We start from the raw sequence: 24,808 nt of genomic DNA, 5'->3' as shown, positions 1-24,808 counted from the left end.
GGGATTTTATTTTCACAGCTCGGCAGTTTTTGAAAATGTGCTTTAAAGCCTTATTATCCACTGCGGCGTTGAGTCACTGGTTGTGGAAATGTTTTTGCCCACTCCGAATTCCCATCTCAATTTTTCCATTTAATGATGCACTCTGTTACTTAACATGTAAACACGGGACCATCCCAGATGTATCAGTCCCACAGATGCTTGTTTTGGCCACTGATTTGGCCAGTTGGATTAGCACGAAGCTTTGTACAGACATTTGTATCCTACTGACTTTTGTGAGTGTGATAGCATTGATGTCGTGATGATGTTAGCATGCCGACATTGAGCATTTAGCTCAAGTACTAACACTGCGTTTAAGTACAGCCTCAGAGTGCCTCTAGCATGGCTGTAGACTCTTCTTTATTCAGTCAGGTTGGCTCAGGATGTGGCTCTAAATACTCTAAATAACACTCTGAACCAGCAGAGTTTCATGTTTCCATCCAGGCTTCAGAAGTTCTCCAACTGTCAGTCATCAAATATGGTCTATGGAGCGGATGAATTGGACTTTTACTTCCACTTAGCAACTCTGTAGTGTCATTGCTTTATTGTCAGATTAAGTGATACAGTCTTTTAATCACTAAAGCCTCTTTGGCACATAGTTTCAGGTACAGTACTGGGATAACCTTTCAGGCACTGCTAGTGATTTTTCACTATTCACACATGCAGCTACATTCAGGAATGTTTCCGCTGTGCACTCTTTCACACATGCCACAGTAATGCTGGGATAGACGGGGCATGAGACAACCAGCAGATGTTGGTAATGCAACACTTATCATGCCGACCGCCATAAAACTCAGCAGAAGTAGAAGAAGACAGGGCAAGGCTGGATGTTCATGTACACAAATAATAAAATGTCTCATTATTTTCAGGAACATGGCAGGCAAGGAGCTGTTGACCGCTGCTCTCGTAACGTATTTACTATTCAACAAGTCTGCAGGACAAGCAGGGTTTTCTAGTGATCTACTTGAAGCAAAAAGAGAGGGTTGGATTCAAATTAGTCATCAGCAGAGTCTTGTGATTGGTTTGCGTGCTTCATGTGAAAGCATCTTTCGTCAGATGGACGTAACCCTTTACGTAAGCTTTCATTCACACCCGCATTCTTCCTGACATGTCACTCGAGGCGGGAAATTCTCCGTACAGATGTCTCTGAATATCAGTCACTGCTCCCATTCACGACCCCACGCAGGAAAGGTTTGTGAACATTTCAGGGATGTGTGAAAGGGGCTCAGTTGTTCTGTTGTGGCTCTGAATAGCATGCATCATTTGGAAATAGCATAAGTCAAATGAAACGGCACAGCACAGCATCTCCTGTGCAGTTGTGCTGTCAGCTGTCTGTCTGCCTGACAGAACAACAGTGAGGGGGACTGAACTTTGCAAAAAACAGCTCAGACTTTAATGTTTACAGAGTGAGACAGCCATGATCAAGGGCAGAGAACCTTGATCTGAGTACTATAAAACAGTCCCTCAGCAGTCTGTTTCTCCCTCAGATTTAATCAGCCTGTTACAGATATTGATTAGCCATGCACCTGTTGAGCCGGGTCGGCGCTTTTCAAGGACGGACAGCGGCCATTAGGGTTTGAGTTGTGCAGAGCCAACGTAGACTGATTATGCTGCGTTGGTCTAACAACTCAATTTCTCTTATTCATGTCTTTATCTCGTTCTCACACACTTTGCCCTATTTTCCTGTCTCTCCTTTACGCTCACACCGTCTTTTTCCTTGTCCGACCTTTGTCTGTGCTTTGTCCCCCCCCCTCTCCCCACACCCCCGCCTCTCACTCACCACCTTCTTTTTCCCGTTTCTTTCCAGTGGCTCTTTATGCCATCAGTGCGGTGTATTTTGCCGGCGTGATGGTGCGTCTGATGCTGACACTGACGCCGGTGGTGTGCATGCTGTCTGCGGTGGCTTTCTCCAGTGTCTTTGAGCATTACATGGGAGATGACACAAAGAGGGAGAAGCCCCCCGCTGAGGACAGCAGCGACGAGGATGACAAGAGGAATTCCGGGAATCTTTACGACAAGGTCAAGACAGGACAGATTGTCATAGTTCACATTCACAGAGATGTCTTTCTTTGCGCTCAGTGCCCTGCAGCAAATGTCATTATGATGCGCCTAAAGTTTAAAGCAGCAGTCACTGAGATGCTTTGCAGACTTCTTCACTGACTTTTCACACCTGTTTTGCACAGGAGTTTGTATTTATCGGTTGCATGTTTATCACCTTGGCTCCTCACCTCCCCGCCAGTTTTCCGTGTCAGTTTGTGTAAACGGATCCCACTGTGAGCTCAAACTGTGAGATACTGTTGCCACTGTGTTGAATTTAGATCTGACTGCTGTCACCATTTAGCCAAACTGTAGCTTTGCGTATTCCAGGCCACCTTGTAATCACACCGTTCATGTGCTGCCCGCAGACACCCATCCTTCCGATGTGACTCTGGAATAACATTTCAGCTTGTGTAAAAATTGTGTGCAATTGACAAATACTTTGAAAATGACATGTTTTAGAATATAAAGACAGTAACGTTGACAGTCTGCTGATGGTGATAGTGTTCGTTACACATCTCTGCTCTCCTGCACTCCTGGAAAAAAATACAGTGGTGGACACTTTAGCTATGCTTGGAGGCTTTGCTGTTAATACCTTTATGCCTTTATGTTATACGATGTAAATTTTGCACACAGTGTGATGGACGTTTCCGTTCATAGTTGTTCTAGCATGTTGTAAAAAGCGGTATTTGCCAGTAATAAAAGAGAGGTTCATGCAGGTTTCTGGGTCAGAAATACATTCAGCATGAGTTGTGGGAGTAACACTGAATAACATGAACATAAACATCACGTAACATTGAATTATGTGTTTACAATGAAAACTCTACTACAGAAGGGACCTTTAAGACACACTTCTTTCATGTTTTCCAAGCAATTTGTCTGATGTCTTCAACGTATCATGTTTAGTCTGAAAGGCTTTGTTGGTTTACTGATTTGTCCTCTAAATTCACGAGTTATCTATCCTACACCAAGATCTCCTTTACAAGAGAGACCTGAGAACAGAGCATATGTATATATCACCTCAAACAAGACATCCGTCGCACAAAGCTGTCTTCACACACACTGTAACAGTCACAAATATTACTAAGAATATGTACAAGTACAACTTTAGTCCCTCAGTTTGGAACTAGTGTCTGTAACTTCTGTTTAACATCTCATTTCTTGGTAGAATTCAAAGTATGTCCTCTTATCTCTGTCTGCCTCTGCTCACATTTAGCTACAGTTTGGATGTTAGAGCGAGCAATTGGAGGTGCTGTTAAAGAAAAATGTTCGCTGTGCAGATTTCCTGCTCGCTGGAGTTTCTGCAGCCTTAACACTTCTCTGCAGCTACTGTAAAATAATATTAACTCGTCACACAGCATGGGAAGCTTAGATGCTCTAAGATGCTTTGCTCAATTAGTTCATTCAATAATTTATTGCACCCAGTAATTCATCTCTCTGGAACACTGGAGACATTGCAGTCCATCATAATAGTATGTGTCTCCCCCTGCAGGCCGGCAAGGTGCGCAAGCATGTGTCAGAGCAGGAGAAGGCCGAGGAGGGTTTGGGTCCAAACATCAAGTCCATCGTCACCATGCTCATGTTGATGCTGCTGATGATGTTCGCTGTCCACTGCACCTGGGTCACCAGCAACGCCTACTCCAGCCCCAGCGTGGTGCTCGCCTCGTACAACCACGACGGGTAACACAGGCACACACACACTTCACTTGTAAAGCGCTAATGGATGTTAAATAACCACGAGGAGCCAAGCAGAGTCTGCAGTGGTCGTTCATAATGCTGAAGGACGGCGCGCTCCTCCTTGCATGCAAATGAGCACGTGTGAGCATGCATGTACGCAGAGCAGCAGGAGAGAGGGAATATATGTATATTTCATCAGAGGTTTGTGGAAATATTGTTATGTGCACCTATACGCGTTAGTCTGATTACTTGACTTCGTGTTTCTAGGTCACAGAAAACATCTGTGGACCATCTCTGAATTTACAAAAAGCTGATATATTATTCTCTGTGAGACTCTTTATGGGCATAATTATTCTCTTTAAGTATTAGGGAGGAAATATTGAAGGCCAAGACTAAATGGTAGAAGCAAGTTCTCATACATATATTAATGTTACGGCGGCACATCTCAGACAATGGTTCCGCCACACTACAGAGAGCATAGCTGTCACACTGCTTTTTCTCCATCGCACGTATACACAGGCATAAATGCACAAGGACACACAGACATAATGAAATTACCATAACTGCGGTTAATTGGTTGCCCGTCTCTGTGTCTGCTCCCGCTCCTGGAGGTAAATTTAGGACACGAACGTTGAAAGTTGGAGATGTTTTTAACCCTCAGATTATTATGGATGGATGCTCTATTTTCAGCCGTTGTTGCCCTTCTGATTCAAAGTCTTAACTGAAATATTAATAGGCTCCGCAGCCATACGCCTGTCAACGCTGTTACCTGTCAACCTTTTTCTCCTCGTTAGGACGCGCAACATCCTGGATGACTTCAGGGAGGCCTACTACTGGTTGAGACAGAACACAGACGAGCATGCACGCGTCATGTCGTGGTGGGACTACGGCTACCAGATAGCCGGCATGGCCAACAGGACCACACTAGTAGATAACAACACGTGGAACAACAGCCACATAGCGCTGGTGAGCCTCCATCTGTTTCTCTCTTGCCGTCCTTCATCTCTTTGCCGTTTTACTTCTTGAATTCAGGCACGTACAGAGAAACAAATGATTTCTTCTCGCAGCCGCTGGATGATTAGCAGGCTCTTCAGTGAATTTTTTATGTAATTGCCACATTGTATGAAACCTCTGCTTCCAACAAGCCAGATAATCTTGTTTGCTTAAACTTTTCCCACTGAATTTACACTGTGGGGGGATTTCAGTTAATTGCTGTCAGGTTCTGTGAGTTTGATTTATTTTGTTCTCTCACTGCTGCCAAACGCAGAGTAATGTTTTTTGTCTTTTAGGTAAATCTGTTAGAAACCCTCTAGCTTTCATCGCTCCTGCTTTCTGCCTGCTGACTGTTGTCTCTTCAGCATCTGTCCATGGGACATCTAATTTCAGAGAAAACAAGATGGATCTCTGTTTAATCACCATCGCCGCCGCTGAATGGGAACAGTCTCTTGTAAAGCCCAAATTAAACCTGTCGTTCTTTATCATGGTTTCAAGGTGGGGAAAGCCATGTCGTCCAACGAGAGCGCAGCCTACCAAATCATGAGGTCGCTGGACGTGGACTACGTTCTGATCATCTTCGGAGGTGTGATCGGCTACTCGGGAGACGATATAAACAAGTTCCTGTGGATGGTGAGGATAGCGGAGGGAGAGCACCCCAAAGACATCAGGGTGAGTGTGAGACAGCAGCACCTGCCACTGCAGCGATTGTCCAGGACACCGTGTAGCAGGCGCTCACACAGCAGAGAAATCAATGTTTCCTCTTCACTCTCACACACTCGCTCTTCACAGCGATGCTCAAGGACACACTCTGCTTCGCCCGTTGCAGTGTTTCCCCTGCCAGTCCCCCACCGCCTCCCTGAAAGAAGAACAAAATATTTTATTTATGTTATTTACCTAATTTATGTGCACTGGTTTCATTTCAGCTCCGTGTGAGAGTCTTTCCTGCGTTCTGCTGTCATTTTCTCAGCTCCTCCACACTTGCCGGCTACAAACTGACAGATTCAGTGTTTCTGTGTTTTGAGCCGAGTTAGGCCACAGAATACTTGGTTAAAACAGATCGGAGATGCTGTTTTGGAGTAATTGTTCTTCCTTGAAGTTAGCTGAAAAGGATCTAATGTAGCCCCAGTGTATTTTACATAAGATGGGCCCTGTGCCAGACTCCATTTAAAAAAAAAAAAAAAAAAAAAACCTTTTTAAACGCTACACTGTCAGCATCGCTCATATGATAACTTACGAGGCAATTTGGCCTCGTGTGCTCTGATTAATTCAGCATGCAGTTAACACACCAGTCATAATTTTGTTTTAATGAAAACTCCTGGCATTTGCTCCTGGTCTTCATCACCACTGTTGTGGAAGAAGGAAATAACGAAGCAGCTTTAATAGTGACATATTTATCTTTTTAAATAAGTGCTGTGCGGTGGATCTAATTTATGCCGGTGTGAGGAGCGGTAAAGTAACTGATGAATATTCTTTGGTGAGTCTATATTAGCATGTGAGCAAAGAAACTTTAGAGAGTTAAATTGGGTGTGGTGGTAGGTGTTAGAGCGAGGATGTTTAACAGGGCAAGCTGTGATGGGATCTGCTTTTGGTCAGCTAATGAAGTTTAAAGTTAATTAGAAGAAGTCTTTAAACATTTGCTCTGAACCTTTTCACTTTCTCGTTCATTCAGATAGACCTGGAGAAGAATTCAGAGCAGCCTTCCCTTGGCAAAAGATGATGATGAATGTACCTGACTGAAAAAAAAAAAAAAAAAAGATTCAGAGCGGATCACAAGGAAATAAAATAAAATAGACTTGTAAAATATGAGTGCGTTACCTTGGGGATACACTGCATTGTAGCACATTCATGACACGTTATCCTTGACTTGTCGGCACATCCTGAACAGCAGCGCTTTTTTTAAAGGGCAGAAAATATTACATTTTCAAGTTCACGATGTCCCTGTTTTTTGTTTTTTTTTGGCTGGCTTGTCAACATGCAGCATCACATGAGCGCTGCAGCTGACTCTGCTCCAGCGCATCAAAGTACCACAAAAACACGCTCAGCAAGGTTTACATACACTCAAGAAATTGGGCTGTGCAGAGCAGCCAGAACACGCATGCGTGTGCATGCAGCAAGTTGCTAATCAGATTTACCCTTATCTTTGAAGCTATATGCCGCTTCCAGAACCTGCTTTGTGTTAGCTTCAGTTTTAGCCGCTATCACTTTGTGCATGGTGAAGTCTGGCATATGCATGGAGAAAAAATCAGTGCTCTGCAGGAGAGATCTAGCAAAAAGGGAGGAAAACATGTTCCTCTAGTCTACTTAGCCTAGCTTAGCATAAAGACTGGAAAGCCTGGCTCCATCAGAATGCAACAAAATCTGCCTGCCAACATGTGTAAAGCTCACTTATTGCACGTTATATCTCATTCAGATAGTCATTTTTAAACTAACTTCTCATATTTTTATCCACCTTTTATCATCATTTCCATGTCCTGCTGCTGAATTACTTCACCATCTGCAAGTTTCCTGCACCTCATCATACTTTCCTCCTTGTGTTCTCCAGGAGAGCGACTACTTCACACCTCAGGGAGAGTTCAGAGTGGACAAGGCCGGTTCACCAACTCTGCTCAACTGCCTCATGTACAAGATGTCCTATTACCGATTTGGTGAAATGCAGGTGAGCAGAGAAGCTCTAATGAAAGGCGAGTTAACATCGCCAAAAACGCCGCAACTCTGCATGTCTTTTAACTTTTTTTTCAACTCCAGGTCTGAGGTCAGGGCCAGAGAAAAAGTCCTCCGTGAATATGAAGCAGTTTTGTGGGGTTATGATCCAGTTCGTAGGTACAAATAATGAGTTCTAGCTTTGTGCCAAGATCAGAAAGTAACAAGCAGCTGCTCTCGCCAAAAAGTAAAAAGTACGGCTACTATATATTATGCAGCACGCAGCTTTGCCGGAGAATAACAAGCAGCTGCCACCACCAAAGGTGTAAAACCTCTTGATACTGTATCTTAAAAGCAGAGCTGGCTGACAGACAGGCGGAAGAGGATTTAAGGAGATGCCTTGGGGAGCTCCTGAGGTTGGGAGAGGGAGGCTTTTGGGGAGGAAAGAAAGGCTGGAGGAATGTGAAGGATTGGCGGAAGCTTTGAAATGTGCCATGGCTACTTCTGGCAGGTAGCAGAGGGGAGATGAGAGAGCTCCTTCTCGCAGATGCTTACATCTCCACTGTAGACGAGGCCCGGCCAGCAGGCAGACAGACAGACAGGCAAAGCTCTGTGCAGCAGAAGATGGAGAGACTGAGGCACAGGAGGAGACGAAGGACAGAATGGACAGAGCGGCGAGGGAGGAGAGAAAGAGAGAGAGCGGGGGGGGGTAGATTAGGTTTACAGAAACGGGATGTGACAAGGTGAAACGGAGGCTTAGAGGACGTCAGGAGAAAGACAATAAGTAGAGTGGGGTGAACCGTAAAGGATAGCTGAGGATGGATGCAGTTTGTAGCGGTGAGTGGAGATTAAAGGATAATACTGACGGGCATAATGCATGCAGAATAGAAAGTATGGAAGGAACCGTGGACTCCACATCTCCCCAGAAACCTCCTCATTTATTTCTTTTCTTTACCCTTAAACAAGTTGAACAGTGGTAATAAATACAAATCGAGAGTCTAAACTGTTGTGACTAGTAATAATTTAATATTTCACACTCTGTCCTCTGAAGCTGGCCAAAGGCATAATCGAGATGCCAAGGTACAGTAGATGGTGCCCGAAGGGAGAGAGGAGACATGAGAGAGGGGACGGTAGACTTAGCTTTGAGAGCAAAGGTGACAAGGTCAAAGCAAATGTGACAAGGACAACGTAAGAGCAGCCGTCAAAGGCTTTTAGAGCAGAATCATAGGAAGAAGAGGCTCTAAGTGGCTCACACAGAGCATAATGGAGCCGTCGCCACAGGGCGGACGCTGCCCTGTAATCAAAGTACCATCAAACTTTTTATTCTTTTATAATTGTGTTTGTTCTGGTTTGTATCAGTTCAGCACTAATGTTTGGATTAGTTAAACTGCAGTGGGCTGAGATGAAATTAAACCAGAATTGCATTTTAATTGTCTTCATAAGACTTTGGGCCTTTTTGTTTCAGTTTTCTTGAAAGGAAAAGTTTGACAAAATGTTTGTCTTCTCGCTCATAGTTGAGTAAGACGTCCACGTCTTTACACGTCTGTAAATACGAAGCTACAGCCTGCAGCTGCAGGTTAGCTTAGCTTAGCTTAGCTTAGTATAAAGACTGGAAACATGGATCACTAAAAGTGTAAAAAGGACACATTTTGTTTTGCGTGGTGCCAGACTATTTTGGATTTTGTTGCAAAGCCAAACCAGCTATTTCCCTGTCCCCAGTTTTTGTGTGAAGCTAAGCTAACTGGCTGCTGGCTGTGGCTTCATATTCAACATACAGATACGAGAGCGGTATCGATCCTCTCGTCTCTTTAGTCCAGACTGTTCCATTTTTGATGCGACAGTTAACTAACACGCACATCTAGCTGCTAGCCAATCAGCCGAATGACAACCATATCCATCTCTCAGCTGGACTTCCGGACGCCTCCTGGCTTTGACCGAACGCGCAACGCAGAGATCGGCAACAAGGATATCAAGTTCAAGCACCTGGAGGAGGCGTTCACCTCGGAGCACTGGCTGGTCAGGATCTACAAGGTCAAGAACCTGGACAACAGAGAGCCGCTGGACCACAAGCTTCGCAGCGTAGTGCCCAAGCAGAAGTACACCTCCAAAAAGGTAGCAGCACACATCCTGTTTCGTGTTTTAAATGTGTTATTGCAACAGTCGAGGTGGTGATTCAGAGCTGTTTGAACACTGTTTCACCCATCAACGCTGTAAACTAATGGCTTGGAGTTTCACTGCTTGCATACTCATTTGTGTATTTATATGTGCATCATGCATTTTTCACATATTTCATCTTATTTTATTGATTTATTTTGGTCTTCAGGACAGAATCACTGGATTTTCCCTTTAAAAAGAATCATTTACATACTGTAGCAGAGTCACTCTTACTAACTCTACAGGGGGATTTTTTAGTGAATTCACTCTTTAATGAATATTTATATTATAATAAACAACGCTTCATCCCAAATAGAGCATGGAGTAGATGCTCCAATTTAAGTTTTAAGACCAGGATTGTACATAATGTGCACAGTAAACCGAAGCTCTCGACAACAGTTTGTGTAAAACTGAATAATTGTGATACGCCAGTTTTGTTTTGTTGTTTATTTCGAATGGTTTGTCACTGGATTTATTTTTTTTCCGTCCTTCTGACCAGACTGCCAAGAGGAAGCGAGGACACATCAAGAACAAGCTTGTCCTGAGGAAAGGCAAGAAGCTCCAAAAAAAATAATGACGACGGTGACGAACTCTTCTAGGAAAACAAACACATGCGAAGAAACCTCGAACAACCAATGAAGAAGAACACAGGGGCCGTTAATCTGGCACTCGGTCTCCAGCGCGTCTCATTAGAGCGCCCCCGTGTGTTGAGGAAGTTGAAGTGTCATATCTGGCTAGCTCCAGAACTGTTGTCCGTTTTATCCTGAGGATCTTTGTCTTGCTTATTTTCTCCCGTTTTTGTTTTTCTGATTTATTTTTTTACTTTGTACTTGAATGTGTGGCGAGGCATAGGGCTGCTCTACTTGGTTTGGTGTCGATTCATGTTTGTGGTACGTTAATTAACTGCTTATCAGTACGGGGATCGGGGCGAGAGGAGGTGGAGGGGGAAACGAGGGAAGACTAGGAACATTTGCACCAAAGACCCATCGACCTTGCTCCACGGCACATGTTGAACTCATTCCTGAGAGTGAGGAGCGAAAGCTGAGGACTTGTTCCTGACACGTGTACAGAGGACAGTATGCGGTATGGAGGAACGTCACCGTCTAGGCACAGTCCGTCTGTAATATTAACCTTTTTATCATCATCATCTCCTTCATGTCTGCCTGGCTCCCCAACCTTCTTTTTCAGCAAAATTCGTTAGAAAAAAATTGGCCTAATGTGTAAATATGTTATGTAAAGAAAATGTCTAAAAGGATGATAATATATTGGATTATTGTGGTGATTTTTAAATATGCGGTTTTTGTTATTCTCTGTTTCTTTTTGTGATTGTTTCCGGGTTTTTGGTTTTTTGTATGACCGCAAATAGAACAGTGAATGCAATAATTCTTGTACAGCGGGGCTTGAGATTTTGTTGAAAGAATGAATGTGAATTTTTACAATGTTCCCCCCGAATCTGCCGACCTTCGGCTCAATTTCCTCTTCTGAAACGAACATCGGAAAATAGAAACGCAGCTTTTTTAACAAACAGACATCAAAGTATTTTCTGACATAAAAATTCAGTTTTTTTCACTCTATCTTAGGCTAATATTGATCCTCGCTGGGGATTCCTTATCAAGAAAAACTGAACTAATGAATGAAAAACAGAATTTTGAGCCATTTAATGTCAGAAGATGCTTTGATTTCCTTTTTTTTTTTAAATTTCAGTGATGTTTTTAAAAAAACCTTGTCCTTTTTTTTCCGATTTTCTATCCAGAGTAGGAAGTCCATTGAGACGAAGGTCCACTGATTCCCCCGGGCCCCTCTTTTTCATAAATTGCATTAGATTGTAAATTTCTGCTGCTAGGGTTTTAAAGAAGGACGCAAGCAACAACTGTGTGTAAGAAGTAGTGATAATAAATTAGACCTCCCTTCCTGCAGGGGGAGCTCTCTAGTTCAGTGTGCAAAGCCTAGTGCCTCATCGCTGGTCATCATCGCCTCATTCATTTGTGACCGTCTCTACTTTGTTTTAGCTCGTCTGTATGTATCGATGCAGCAACCACACTGAGGCTTTGGATAATGGGCATTTTGAAGAGGTCTGGAAATAGACTGGTGAACTGTGAAAGGGGGGGTGGTTAAAACGCAGGCACTGAACCTGAACCGAGAAGAACTTCCATCATCATCATCAGTCTATGACTACGGTGGACTGACGACCATCTTTAGGGTTCTTTAGAGCTGTGTCCTGATTCCATACTGCACACCAGTCTGAGCCTGTTGTGGATTCACACAGCAGAATGAAGTCTCAGATGTCAGCGAGCATTCGGGCTGCAGCCAAGTGTTATTAATTAATGATCTTTGTCCATAAAATGTCAATGAAATCTTAAAATGAAGAAAAGCAGCAATTCCTCACAGTGAAGCAGCATTACTGCTTGAAAAATGGCTGATTCGATAAATCGATTGGTTGCCAATTAAAGGAGTATTCCACCTTTTTTTTTTTTTTTTTTTTTTTTCCCCCCCATAAAGTCAATGGACATAAGAGACACTGAGGCCGAGATGATCTCTGACCTTTAGTCCACATCACGAGTTAAGATCCAGAATGGCTGCATTCCATATTTCCCATGATGCAGCTCACTAGTGTCCATGTCTAGTAAAGCCCCACACCTGTGTGAAATTGGTGTAATGGCCCTTTAATTTTCCATCAATCGATTAATGACTAAAAACCTCATTCCGTACAATATCAACATACAGTACGGAGGCACTGAATGATTCATTTTGTTATTGATTAATCAAAATTGGAAGAGTGTGACAGGGATTTTCTGCCCAAGCTGATATTAGGTGAGACAAACCAAACATTTACATTTTTTGGAATTTCTTCAAAAAAATTCCCTCAATTAATAAGTAGTCGCTGATCAGTTTCCTGTTAGCTGATTGATGGATGAGGCGCCTCATCGTCTGGGCTGTGTATGCAGTGTAGAGTCGGGACACGGCTCTCAGGAGCTGTAACCTTTGACCTGTTAGCGGTCGGGCACTGCACTGTTCTTTGTGTCTGGGCTCTTCAGATACACTGAAGGAGTTTCTGTATGTGCACGCTTCAGTAACTTTTTTTATCAAGTCAGTGATCAAAGACTCACATCATACAGCCGCACTTGTTTTGTCACACCTCGCAGGAAGTGACTTTTTTTTTTTTTATTGGTATCACCTGTTAATTTTCTGCTTTTTAAGAAACTGTGTCTGAATCGCTTTGTTCTTCTTGCTTTGTTCTTCTCCGCAGCCGAGCGTCACCGTTTCAGGCTTCAGACCTTTGACACGATGCCGCATTGTTTTTCAGTCGCACGGCGGCCGAAACTGTGTCGAGCCCTTTGATTTCTCATTTGTCAAGTGAGGAGAGAGTGCAGACTAAGCCTTAATGTGATGTGCAGTTTGTTGCCCTCTTATGTTTTTCATTTTTCTTACGTTTTGTGTTACTTAGGAGCGGTGGAACAGTTCCTTCCTCTACTAAGTTGACTCATTTCTTAGTAGCTCAGTGCCGTCTGTCCCCAACACCGTTCATGTTTGATGAAATCCCTCCCTCACCTTCAAAGTTTACATTTTTACATTGTTCTTCTGTTCAGCCATCTTTAAATATACACTTTAATGAAAACATTGGTGCAAGTTGTTGTTTTTGTTGAGTCCAAAGCATTATTCAGAGTTCTTAATGGACAGATGACTTTATTCATATTTTTCAGTGTAGGTGAGCAGGAAGCCAACCACTTGATGGCAGCATTAGCCTTTGGATGAAGACGTTGGCTTCTGAGTCTGCAACAGCAGACGTAACAAATGAGTGAAGTCTCACAGCGGGAGGATAGTTGGTGGTGGGTTTGAGAAGCATGCTTGTGTTTGCGTGGTCACGAGGTGGAATATGTCATATGTGGGGAAATATTGGTTGAATAATATATAAAGTCAAGCCTCAGATAACTTCTGAATGTTGTTTACTTGGTGTGAATAAGGTGCTTTAAATCCAGTTTCTCCAGAGCGAAACCATGTGGTGACCCCTAGTCTGATATTTGGATGTGTGTGAAGCAGCTCATGAATACGAGAGGAATGTGTTAAAGCATTCATTATAATTATGATTTTAGGGCAAAAAAAAAAAAAGGCATTTTAAAGAATTTAACCACAGTTGGACCACATGGGGTTGTGACACTCATTTCACCCTAAAAACAAGTTTAGAACAGGCAGTTATTCTTAAATTTTTAAGAGGATGACACCAGAGGAAACGACATATTTTTCCAAAAATCACGAGTTTCATCCTTTTGTACTTATGTCTCAAACTCAGCTCTTCCTCTAAACTCTGCTCATGCTAATGTGCTAACCTACTAATGGCATATTAACATGCTCAGCCTGCACTGCTGTTGATTAGAAAATATGCTAATATTTAGCATGCTAAATGTGTTAACCACTGGATAGCCATACTATAGCATGTTGCCATGGTTGCATGCTAACGTAAAAATTTGCTGTGTAATGTTTCACTTCTGAGCACAATTATAGTTAGCATGTAAACAAGCCAATGTTTAGCATGCTAACATTTAGCTAATTTAGCATTCTAATGTTCAGCAGGTCATTGTGCTACCATTAGCATATTTGCTCTGTTAGCATTAATCTTCAGCTGAGGTTTCGGTCATTAGCTTTGAAGGTGTCCTCGAGAGCTGACTTCTTGAAAATTGGTGGCGGTGGTTCACAGTCTGCTGGTGGCGTTAAATGAAAGGTCAGCGGGACCACCAGAGTCATTACAGTTCATCCTTCAGGTAACTTACTGTGAATATTTGTGCTAATTTCATCATTAGGTTTAACATGCTGAAGCTACACCGCTAGCAAGGTTAAAGACCCCGTGAGTGCCATGGCACTTTTTTTTTTTTTTTTTTTTTTTTTTATTGAACAAAATGATCTTAAACAGGAAATAAGATGCTGCACAGACCTCGACCTGAGGAGTGGATGAGGAGCAGCAGCTTGAGAGGAATCACTTGAATGCAGGAAACAGATTCAGGACATGACGAGACGACGTTTAATTTAAAAAAAGATAGAAGGTCTTTATTAATGAACAATCCGTCCTTCATCCACAGTCACAACCTACTTCAGTGAGTCAGGATCCTCTTGGATATAAAACCAAAACTGCATGTTAGTTTCATGTAAGGCGAGTGTCATCAAACAGTAATGAACAGTGGTTTGCTGGAGACGGCGGTTTTCTCAGTGGCTGCAGGTTTGTTCTCTGTGCTGTCATGGCAAAAGCTACAAATAGGCATCTGGTTAAAGTCACCTGGCTCAAAATACAAGTACTGTTTGAAAATGAACGAGCTGAAAGTTTGTCCTTCTGTGACAAAAAATGATGATACAAGGCATTAAGAAAATCAATTCTCAGTGGAAAAACAGCATGAAGTGGATAAACTGTTAATTACTCTTATTTAATTTCTGCTTTACTTTGTTTAGAAAACAGCCTGAAAAATCGGCCCAATGGACGGTGAAACTGTGAGTACCGCCGCAGAGTGACACGATGCATTTCCTCTTCTGTCCAACAGGCTGCTCATCCCACTGATTCCTTATTCTGCCAGATTATCCTCTTCACAGAGAGGCAACCTTCCAGCGACCCCAGATGTGAGAACACGGTTGTGTGTTTCTGCAAGCCTCCTCATCCATATTCATCACCACGGGCGACCTAAGGAGGAGCGGTAGCTTCAGCAGGCGCGGGCGAGCGGCGGCTGTCTAATTACACAAGTGGCGTCTTTGGGGCTCAGATGCACAAAAGATTCGAAGATCCAGGAGTGTTTTGTTTTGGAAGAGAAGGTGGCTAATGGCTGGAATAGCTGAGTAAGAGGTAGTAATGGAAATGTAAAAGGATGCGGAGGCATCTCGCTCGATGGGTGGAATACTGTAACCGGAGCGACGTGACACAATAAAAAGGCAGAACACGAAAAGAGTGTGCAGAAGCGAACGGTATAAGATGGAAAAGAAGCATACTATTAAAATGTGCCCAAATACATTCATAGTGCAGACAAAACAATCAGGGCCTTTACTTCCTAGTAGCTCACTCTAATGTACGGTATCATAATATATACTAACACATAATCTAATGTAGTACATTGGCTCATTTTACCTCTTGATCTACACTTGGTTTTAAATCTGGTTCGGTGTTCTTCTTTCCCGTAAAGCTCTTAGAGACCACCCTGATTGGTAAAAGCCATAGATATAAAATCTGAAATTTGTTTCTATGGTAAAAGTGCTTTTATAAACAACACATTTACAGCTACGGTAATGTGTGTCACAGGGAACTCGTATCGTTTCATTCTAACGCGGCTTTACAAACTAAAAGCATGGGACCAAACGACAATGTCCGAGAAAACACTGATCGTTTAAAAAAAAGGAAGAAAGACTAAAGCAAAACACCAGTGGCAAACGTCATTACTGTGCATGTGCAAAAAAGGCCTTGGCAAGGTGAAAAATAGAAATACTCTACTTTCAATAGTAATACTATTAACTGTATATAAAAATTTACTTTGTCCCAAGAGCTCCAGCCACCGTCCGGCTGGAGATCCCTTTGGCAGCTTGCTTCTTCACTGTTTGTGTGTCACTCTGGGATCTACAGCTCAGGTCTGAAGGTCTCTGGAGGTCACGGCTCCTCTGCCCTCGCCGCGGAGGGGCAGGAGCTCAGCTATTGTCCGTGAGAAGAGCGTGTTCGGGTGTCAGGTGGACTTCCACAGCGGGCTGTTGTAGATCCAACCGTCACCCTGCAAGAGACAATAATGACAAACTCAAACACATGAAGACGAATTAAGACGGGGGACGTACGGTCATTGAATCCACGTTGCTGGCTTCAGAAACGCAGACAGGAACAAAGAGACTTCATTTGTGAGGGCATGTCCCAGATCCAGACTGCAGCACTAAAGAGTACTTTGTGTTGTCGCTTTCAGTGAAAACCTGCTGTGGATTGGTTTGCAGTCTGGATTTGGGATTCGGCCGCGGTTCAGCTCCTGCGTTACTTCCTGGAACTTTCTGATTCACAGCCGTCAGTTTTCAGAGAAACCGCTTTCTGCTGAGGAAATATGAAACCGTTCACAGTGAAGTCTGAATTACCCAGAACAACGAGAGACTCAGTGTTTCCTGAGTGAGATGCTACTGCTGGATTTTTTTATGTGATTTTCAAATGATGAGAGCAGAACAAAAATCCCACTGACATCAGAAATCTCGAATCCGCGAAAATGAAACTAAGACTCTCCAGTTACCAAAAGAGGTAAGCTGAAAAGTGTCTTTACTCAGTGATCTCAAAAATCTGGACATTTTGCATCCTTCCTTCAGGTTTAGAGTCAGGTGAGTGTAATTTTCAGTCAGTCTGACACAAGGCAATTTCACACAGTCAATACATATACAGTAAACAGGAAGTGATCTGACACAGTACCTCTTTCGTGAAGTATTTGGGTGTCCAGGGTTTGTTATCAGCTGCTCTCTGCTTCTCCTCCCCTCGCTGTCGCTCCTCCAGCCTGTGTTTGTGCTCCGTGGCCTCGTCGATGTTCCCTTCCTTCAGCGACTTGGTGACGTGCTGCCACAACCGCCTGCAAGCAAAGGTACAACACGCCACAGCGACGTTTAGGAGCGATCCTCCACGGCCCTGCCTCTTCAAGAGATTACATGGAGTGAGTTTGTCACCTGGACTCCGTCCTCCCCTGTCTCTCCACGGGCCGCAGCCTCTTCCTGGTCACCGGCAGCTTGGCCGTGTCGATCACTTTGGTTTCGCCGCTGCTGTAGGTGAACTCCAGCGTGCCGTTCCACTCGCCCTGCGCTTTGCACACGATGGTGTTGGTGGGGTTGTGTTTGACCTCCGCCGTCACTCTGCGTTGGTCAGACAGACACGTTGTTGTTGCATTGTTGTGCACATTTATACCTTCTTTACTATTTGACACTCAGATACGACCCCAGTGCTTTAAGTCCATAAACATTGCCATGAAAAGAGCTAATCGTGCTTAAGTTGCTGTTGGATCGCTTTACATCACAAAGGGTCAGGATGTGCACTGCTGTTCTCTCATCACACACTCGTGTTTTTATCGTTGCAGATGGACGAGTACGTTAGGAAAAGGGAAAATGAAATCACTGAAAATATGTTCTGTGTTTCATCCTTTATGGTAAAGCGAATGAAAAATCATGAGACACAGAGGGGCAGCAAGACCAGGAAGTGACTTTTTAACAGCAGCTTTGAAGACCTTGAAAAGGACTTTTAACTTGAAAAAACTGCTGAAAAGAAAAGACTTTCCAGACTGTTTTAATGCAGCTGGAGTCCAGGAGGAGGCTTTATCTCAAGAGTAATGAGCGACATAATCTGCCTCATATCCAATAAATAAATGGCCAACATTTGCCATCTGTCACCGTAATCATACTGTCACACCATCTTAGTTAATAAAGGAAAAGGCCGACCTGCCCTGAATGTCTGAGCGTATGAAGGCGGGCAGGGAGAACAACTCACCTGTGTACCTTCCCTCCGTAGAAGGGCTTGGTGTGAAAGGTGACGGTGGCAGAGTAGCCGCTCTTGACGCAGTTGATGGAGACTTTGCCCCCCAGCTCCACCCAGGGCACGGTGAGGATGGAGCGGGCGTAGGCGCAGGGCAACGTGAAGACGTACTCCTCGTCGTGCTCCAGGAGACAAAGCACCCCTGAGAGGAAAGAGACATTTTCTGAGTTGTCGAGGGAAAACTAACAGCTGAAACACTCGAATGAGCTGCAGCACGTCGAGCCGGCCGACTTCGCTGCACACTGCCTCCCTTTGTCTACATGCATAATCAAATGTTGCCGTTATAACACGATCGAGGGGCCTGATGGTGTTTTCTTCAGGACGCATTGGTAAAACAAAGCAGGCAGAAAAGAAATATATATATATATATATATTTATTTTTTTTTTTTTAAATGAAATGTCATGACGAGGCTGCACAGTTTATTCTGCTGTCCTATACATTTAATGTTATGTAAGGAATAAATTGTTTTCAACAATCTCTGAAGTGACATGATGAAAGTCTGCTGGTGTTTTCATGTCCTGTGTGTACAGACAATAAAAAAAAAAAGAAAACATTATTTAGCCTGACTGGAGGCAGCAATAATTGCTTCCTATTACACATAATGCGTAACACTCAGCACAGTGAACACCCACTGAGAAGAACATTATATAAACCATTTGATATCTCCTTCAGGCAGCTTGTGTTTGCATCTCTGGAGTGCAGAAGAACCCATAAGAGAGGCCATTATACTTAAAGCTCATGATCAACTCTCAGCGTATGTAACTAATCCTCATCACCGGCGTCGTTCAGTCAGCACCAGTGGGCTTGTTCTGTCGTAAACGACGGCACGTGGTCATAAATAGCTTTCTGTCCTCGCACCATGATCACATGTTTGCACGGGATCAGTGGTGCAGCTGTGCTTCACTGCCTGCGGTGAGTCGAGTCCATGTGGCATCCCTGTGGTCAGATGTGGTTTTAGACGTCAACTGTACTTTAAGTATCAAAAGGAAAAGAGATAAATTCATCCCCAGGAGCTCGGTGTCAAATACACGACTTAGCTGGATTGTTTTTATTACTGATGTGTTAAATGTAAGCAGCATTTTACTGTTATAAATACATAACTTAAAGGTATAAAGTCCCTGCATACACATGGCAGATATGTTCACCTGTTTCGCCTGATTGGACCGTGTGGACGTGCACAAAGTGGGTCAGACTCCCGTTAGCTTTGTTGTGGGACAAGTTACAGCTTTATCATTCTGACTAGTGCACAGAGGTTTAGATCCCAGCATGAGCAGCTCTGATCAGCCACAGGAGCTGAAATCACCTGAATGGCCTCAACAGAATGTGATAATATGTTAATCCTCTTTGACGTGAATTCAACTGAAAACAGCACAAAGACAATATATTTCATGTTTGACCTCATCAGCTTCACTGATTTTTTTAAATAGCTGCTGATTCAGAATTTGATGCAGCGACAGGTTTCAAACAAGTTTGGGACAGGAGCAACAAAAAACACCTGTTTGTTTTGGATGAAGGAGATTACTACGTGAGCTCAAGAACATGTAGTTGTCAGTAAACACAGTTTGTTTGCGAATGACTGCATTCTGTTGTTATTTACTTTATACAGCGTCCCAGCGTTATTGGATTCAGGGTTGTATGTTTTATATGAAAAATCAAAGTACCAACTACAGCTGTCACATAAATACACCTTTCTGTCACCTGTTTACAGCCAGATGTTCAAAGCAACATCTGCACACCTTACTATAGAATATGTCGTAACAACGGCCCAATTATCTTGCGCCTCTGACCTGTATTGATGTAACGATGAAATTCTGTTTTTAAGAGCCAGAAAAGTGTACAGTAAATCTATGAGAGTCATGACGTCCATCCTCGCAGTCCCAGAGGCGACCAGAGCAGCCACGCATCACAGGTCAAATCCACATCCTGCTGGTCATGAACACAGAAACTCTGAGGCTGCATCAGCTGCTGTACCTGCTGTTCCTTTTCCGGTGCTGCTGACTCACTGCCAATCAGTCGAGTCTGAGCCATTCATAACGAAATACAGTATGAAAAGCTCTCAGGAAAGCAGCCGCTGCAAGAAAAAATACCCAGCAATCAATATTTCCTGGGGTGAGGGTCACTATGTTCTCCGGCGGCAGCACATGATGATGAACCGCTGTGTCACAACCTGCAAACAGGTGGTACAGCAAGCCCGAGAGTGTGTGTGTGTGTGTGTGTGTGTGTGTGTGTGTGTGTGGGGGGGGGGGGGGGGGGGGGGGTCCTCACTGAATCAGTTCATGTGTCCAGAGTCAGCCGATTGGACTCAAGGACTTCCTGTCCAGGGTGACTCATCTCCAGCGTCTCCTGTACACGGTGTGACGCTGCTGACAGACAGGACTGGCTTATTGATTGCCATGGGAGAGCTCGCGTCCTCTTTCACACGGGACAGGACACTGAGACGCTTTCACACGGCTTAAAGTGAGACACGAAACGCCATTTTCAGAGTTTTTCACGCTTTGTTCCTCCTGTTTTTCAGCTGACGCAAAAATAACCTTCTTAAAAACAAATAAAAGTCGCTCGTGTTACAAAAGGTGAGCTGCGTTCAGGGCAGTGCTGTTTAATTCAGCGTTTGTCAGCGGTGTTGAGGTCGTTTCCTGTTTGAGGCTCTCGTCATTGTGACCTTTGTATCGACTACAACAGCAACTCAGGCCTGAACTGCCTTTACAGTGACTACAAGAGTCCATGTATTCATATCCTTCATCCAATCATGTGTTCACAAAGTGGTGAACTTTGCTCCAGATATTTACAAAAACCAGTGAAGCTGATGAGGTCAAACATTAAATATATTGTCTTTGTGCTGTTTTCAACTGAGTTTATGTCAAAAACACTACTTTAAATACATTTTGCCAACATTACTTTGTACTTGTTTTCTGAAGTGAAGAGCATCAGTGGGCTTCCACCACTGATTGTCTCACTCCGCTCGTGTTTCTATTTTTTAGCATTTTTAAGCTTTTTCTCTTGTGTCTGTCTCTTAATCTGAAGGAGAATTTCGGCTCGTCTAGTAAAGAAAAAGAAACAAACAGCTGAGACCAGAGTGAGTGAACATGGAGGAAAGTGTGACACCGCTCTGCATGTCCGTGCTGTGGGTTCGCTCACCTTCTCCCACCATGGACACTCCTATAGACATCCCCATGAACTTGCTCTTGGTCCACACGTGGGCGTTGACGCACATCCTCCTCTCCCGGCACTCGCAGTAAAACCCCGACACCGGCGGATGGTGGGACACCTGCTCGGCCACAAACCGGACTCTGTAGCAGCCTCCCGGTGAATCGTCGGCCTGCTGTGCGTTGTTGGGGCCCCTGCTCGGCTCCCAGGAGGACCCCTGGTTCGACCTGACCGAAGGTTTGACTTTTTCCCGAGGCACCTCCCAGGAGCAGTGGAAGGTCTCGCCCAACACGGGGTTGTAGGGCTTTTTGGCCACGGCGCCTTTCCGGCCCTCGTGGAAGGCGGTCAGGTAGTACTCGACAAAGCGGACTATCCGGTCCTCGGCCGTGGCTCCGGCCGTGATGGACAGGAACATGTCGGGGTGGGCCATGAAGTTGGCGTACATCTCCAGTAGTGATCGCTTCTCCAAAATGAAGGTCGGCAGCACCACCTGGGAAAACCACAATGAGCAAAAATGACGCGCTAGAAACATCCCACAAACTTTATCCTCACGAGTCGGCAGCTGTGATTGGACAGTCAGGCTCTGGAGGCGTACCCGTGTGAGGTCCATGCCCAGTTTGAGCTGGGAGAGCAGGTGGAGGATGATGCTCCGCTGGTCGTCCAGGACGCCCAGGTCCTCCTCTTCGTTGTCCTCCGTATCCGTCACCTCTTCAGTGGGGCTGATGTCTTCCAGCCCTGTGTGGTGCTGTGAAAGCGAGAAGAAAACAGAAAATGTAATGACCTTCATCGTTTGTTTTGTGTGGAGGGTGTGTGGAAGCACATTAACGCTCTGCAGCCAAAATCTGCTAAATGTGAATCTGCTGTTAAATTCTGGTATCACATCGGCAAGAAATGAGAGCACAACACAGTGACAACAAGGCTGCAGCATTTCAGCACTGTGACAGAAAAGACTCAACCAATTACACAGCTCCTTCATTGGAAAAATAACCCTAAAAAAGTTCTGCAAACTTAGAAATATCTGTTTAATGCATTCAATGATGTGTGCCCTTTACAGCCAGGTTTTCAGATCTCATTGTTGGGTTTTTATGTCTTTTAATGGTGATTTGTTGACAAGGAAATCTAAACTAGTGCTTATTCCTTCTCTGATCTGTTCTTGTTCTCCTCATCTTCAGCCTTCACCAAAGAAGTGAATTTCACTCTCAGACACGTGTAACCTGTAACAATGGCTCCTCAGTGAAAAGGCTGGAAAGCACAACTGTAAAAAACATTCAAGATTTTAGTCGACGCTCACGACTCCACGTGCTCGCGAATACTCAACCGTCAATACGGACGCTACGGTCTCAGTCAGGGCCTGCTACAGAAGCAGCCTATAAATACTGTTCACTTCCCACCGCGGCCCATTCACACTCCATTCAGCCACGTCCTCCCACCTTTCAAGCCACTTCCAGCGTTTCATAAGGCAACAGGAGCTGTGCGTTTCTCTGAGTGCCTCCCGCTTGTATCGAAGAGCCTTCAGCACAGACCTTCACAAAGCTTTCGCGGGCGTAAGATGCTCGGCGCTGGAGAGCACACAGAAGTCGTGTCCTTCATTTGTCTTCCAGCATTCGACTGGAAACTGATCTAGAGGAGGTTAAAGGAGAGCCGTGCCTTTGATATCTCCTGCAGTAACTTGGGGCAGGAAGGAAGAGGAAAAAAAAAAAAACAAGAAAGAGGCTGATGTATAATGCAGAAAGTGCTCTGGAGCCTGTGGGCAACAACAACTCCCCCCCCCCCACTGCTCTTTATCCTCCATTTATATCTGTATCTCTACGCAACAACATTCAATGCATGCGTGTCCCTTTTCCAGCTTGCATGTCTCACTTCAGTGAAGCCGCTGCTGGAAAATCAGCGGGAACGCGGAGGGAATCGGACCGGAAACTCCTGGCAGCATCACTGCACGCTCCTGCGGGGGGGGGGGAGAAGAGATTTCCAGGCTGCCTGTCACCTGAATATTTCATTGCATGCATGCATGCCAAAAGCTCCACACATTCGCTCACACTTTACTTCCACACTGAGCTGCACCAAAAAAATAACAAACACACACAGGCACGCGCACGCACACACACACGCACGCGAGGGAGCACAGGAGTCCCTGGAGCTGGTTGGTTCTCGCAGCAGAGTGATATATATAGAAGTGAAAGGGAAAAGAGAGGAGGTACTGTAGGGGGAGGAGGTCTGTTATGATTCCACTGGTTCTAACTAATTAAAGAGGCTCTTGAAAGCAGCAGAAAGTACAGCTGGAGAGGTCAGAGCATCTCCGCCGAAGCCCTGGAGTGGATATATTGGTGGGCTTAGTGGTTGTCGTTAGCTTAGACTCTTTCATGCAGTTCAGGTTGTCCAGAAGTCAGTAATAAAGTGTCCCCAATGATGAATCAGCTCAGAGAGTGTTTGGATTTATGACTGGACAGTGTGAGGACGAGAGGACGCTCACTAATGTTGGTCACTCTGACGCTTTTGTTGTACTACATCCCACCCTAAAACACTGGACGCCGGCACTGTGTGGAACTTTCACAGGCTGCGAGTATCATGAAAGGTTAAATAAACATGAGAGCTCTTGTTTTCATTGTGGACGTTTTCATAAAAGAATGTCCTGATGTTAAAATGAGAAGAAAAATAAAGGTGCTAAAGGGTTAGCTGAGAGCTAAATCAGTTCAATTATTACATTACTGTGGGCCTTTTAACGGGCCATCCTTTATAAGAGCTAACGGCTTTATTAACAGTTAAAAATCATTTTTAAAGGTTTACATATCAGTTCTAAACCACTTTTAAGAACTTTAAAGCTTTGTGAAAAATACCTTTGAGTGTTTGAACACTCAATTTGTTAACAACTCCTTAACACTTATAACTGCAGACTGCGTGGCTTATTAAGAACGTGAGAATGAGCTCTTTACATTCTTTTACAGCAGTAAAGAGCAGCTGTAGCACAATGTGAAATACTCTAGAGAAAAAACAGGATGCATTTGATTCATATTTTGTGATATTAATTACTGAATCTGTGAAGTAACAAGCCAGCGAAGCTATAAAGTACATGTACTGAAGTAAAAAGTAGAATATTAGAAGTAGGATTAGCACAGAACAGAAATACTCAAGTAGAAGTAACTCAGAATTGTACTTATGTGCAGTACTTGAGTAAATGTACTCACATTCCACATTCACTGAATAGAAAGGATAAACACTGTACACCAACACCACATTGGACAACCTGGCCATTCAAAAGGACTTTGTATTAAGTGTTTATAATTGATCTATGAAGCATTAGTGCATATTGAGGTTATTGGGTTTGGATTTTCACCTTTTGAAAAACTTTTAAGGACGCCGTCGGTGTTAAATGTTTACCCCTGGAATGAGCCCTGCTGGCTGGTTTGTTCTATAACTTATTTATGAAGTCAACAAAGGCTCGGAAACCTTCCCATTTCAGATAAATGATGTTTACTGCTTCAATGCAACCCAGTGCACGCTGGGTAACTCCTCAGGCTGCAACTTCGCTATTCACCCCCACATCCAAAAGCAGCTGCAAAGACACACACATCAGCACCATCACACACAGCTTGTACACACTCACGCTGCATTGCTGTGTAGCT

The 24,808-nt window shown here is 44.1% G+C and overlaps 2 protein-coding genes across 2 annotated transcripts in view; one reads left to right on the top strand and one right to left on the bottom strand.

The window, feature by feature from the left end:
* LOC139345925 (dolichyl-diphosphooligosaccharide--protein glycosyltransferase subunit STT3B) overlaps window positions 1-13,156 on the top strand; it is a 76,932-nt gene extending 63,776 nt beyond the window's left edge. The window contains exons 10-16 of the mRNA XM_070984809.1: window positions 1,844-2,055; window positions 3,566-3,753; window positions 4,545-4,716; window positions 5,242-5,415; window positions 7,289-7,402; window positions 9,292-9,498; window positions 10,040-13,156. Of these exons, the coding sequence (XP_070840910.1) occupies window positions 1,844-2,055; window positions 3,566-3,753; window positions 4,545-4,716; window positions 5,242-5,415; window positions 7,289-7,402; window positions 9,292-9,498; window positions 10,040-10,114 (1,142 nt within the window). The 3' untranslated portion in view covers window positions 10,115-13,156. The remainder of the gene's footprint in view (window positions 1-1,843; window positions 2,056-3,565; window positions 3,754-4,544; window positions 4,717-5,241; window positions 5,416-7,288; window positions 7,403-9,291; window positions 9,499-10,039) is intronic.
* Window positions 13,157-14,553: 1,397 nt separating this feature from the next.
* LOC139345443 (oxysterol-binding protein-related protein 10) overlaps window positions 14,554-24,808 on the bottom strand; it is a 69,920-nt gene continuing 59,665 nt past the window's right edge. Inside the window, exons 8-13 of the mRNA XM_070984018.1 lie at window positions 21,784-21,933; window positions 21,180-21,678; window positions 17,999-18,185; window positions 17,188-17,370; window positions 16,940-17,093; window positions 14,554-16,271 (exon numbers count right to left, since the gene is read on the bottom strand). Coding sequence (XP_070840119.1) covers window positions 16,227-16,271; window positions 16,940-17,093; window positions 17,188-17,370; window positions 17,999-18,185; window positions 21,180-21,678; window positions 21,784-21,933 — 1,218 coding nt within the window. The 3' untranslated portion in view covers window positions 14,554-16,226. The remainder of the gene's footprint in view (window positions 16,272-16,939; window positions 17,094-17,187; window positions 17,371-17,998; window positions 18,186-21,179; window positions 21,679-21,783; window positions 21,934-24,808) is intronic.

The sequence above is a fragment of the Chaetodon trifascialis genome, chromosome 17, assembly GCF_039877785.1.
Source record: "Chaetodon trifascialis isolate fChaTrf1 chromosome 17, fChaTrf1.hap1, whole genome shotgun sequence".
In the NCBI taxonomy this organism is placed as follows: domain Eukaryota; kingdom Metazoa; phylum Chordata; class Actinopteri; order Chaetodontiformes; family Chaetodontidae; genus Chaetodon; species Chaetodon trifascialis.
The sequence above is the reverse complement of the archived record's forward strand: the minus strand, read 5'-3'. Positions and strand labels throughout refer to the sequence as shown.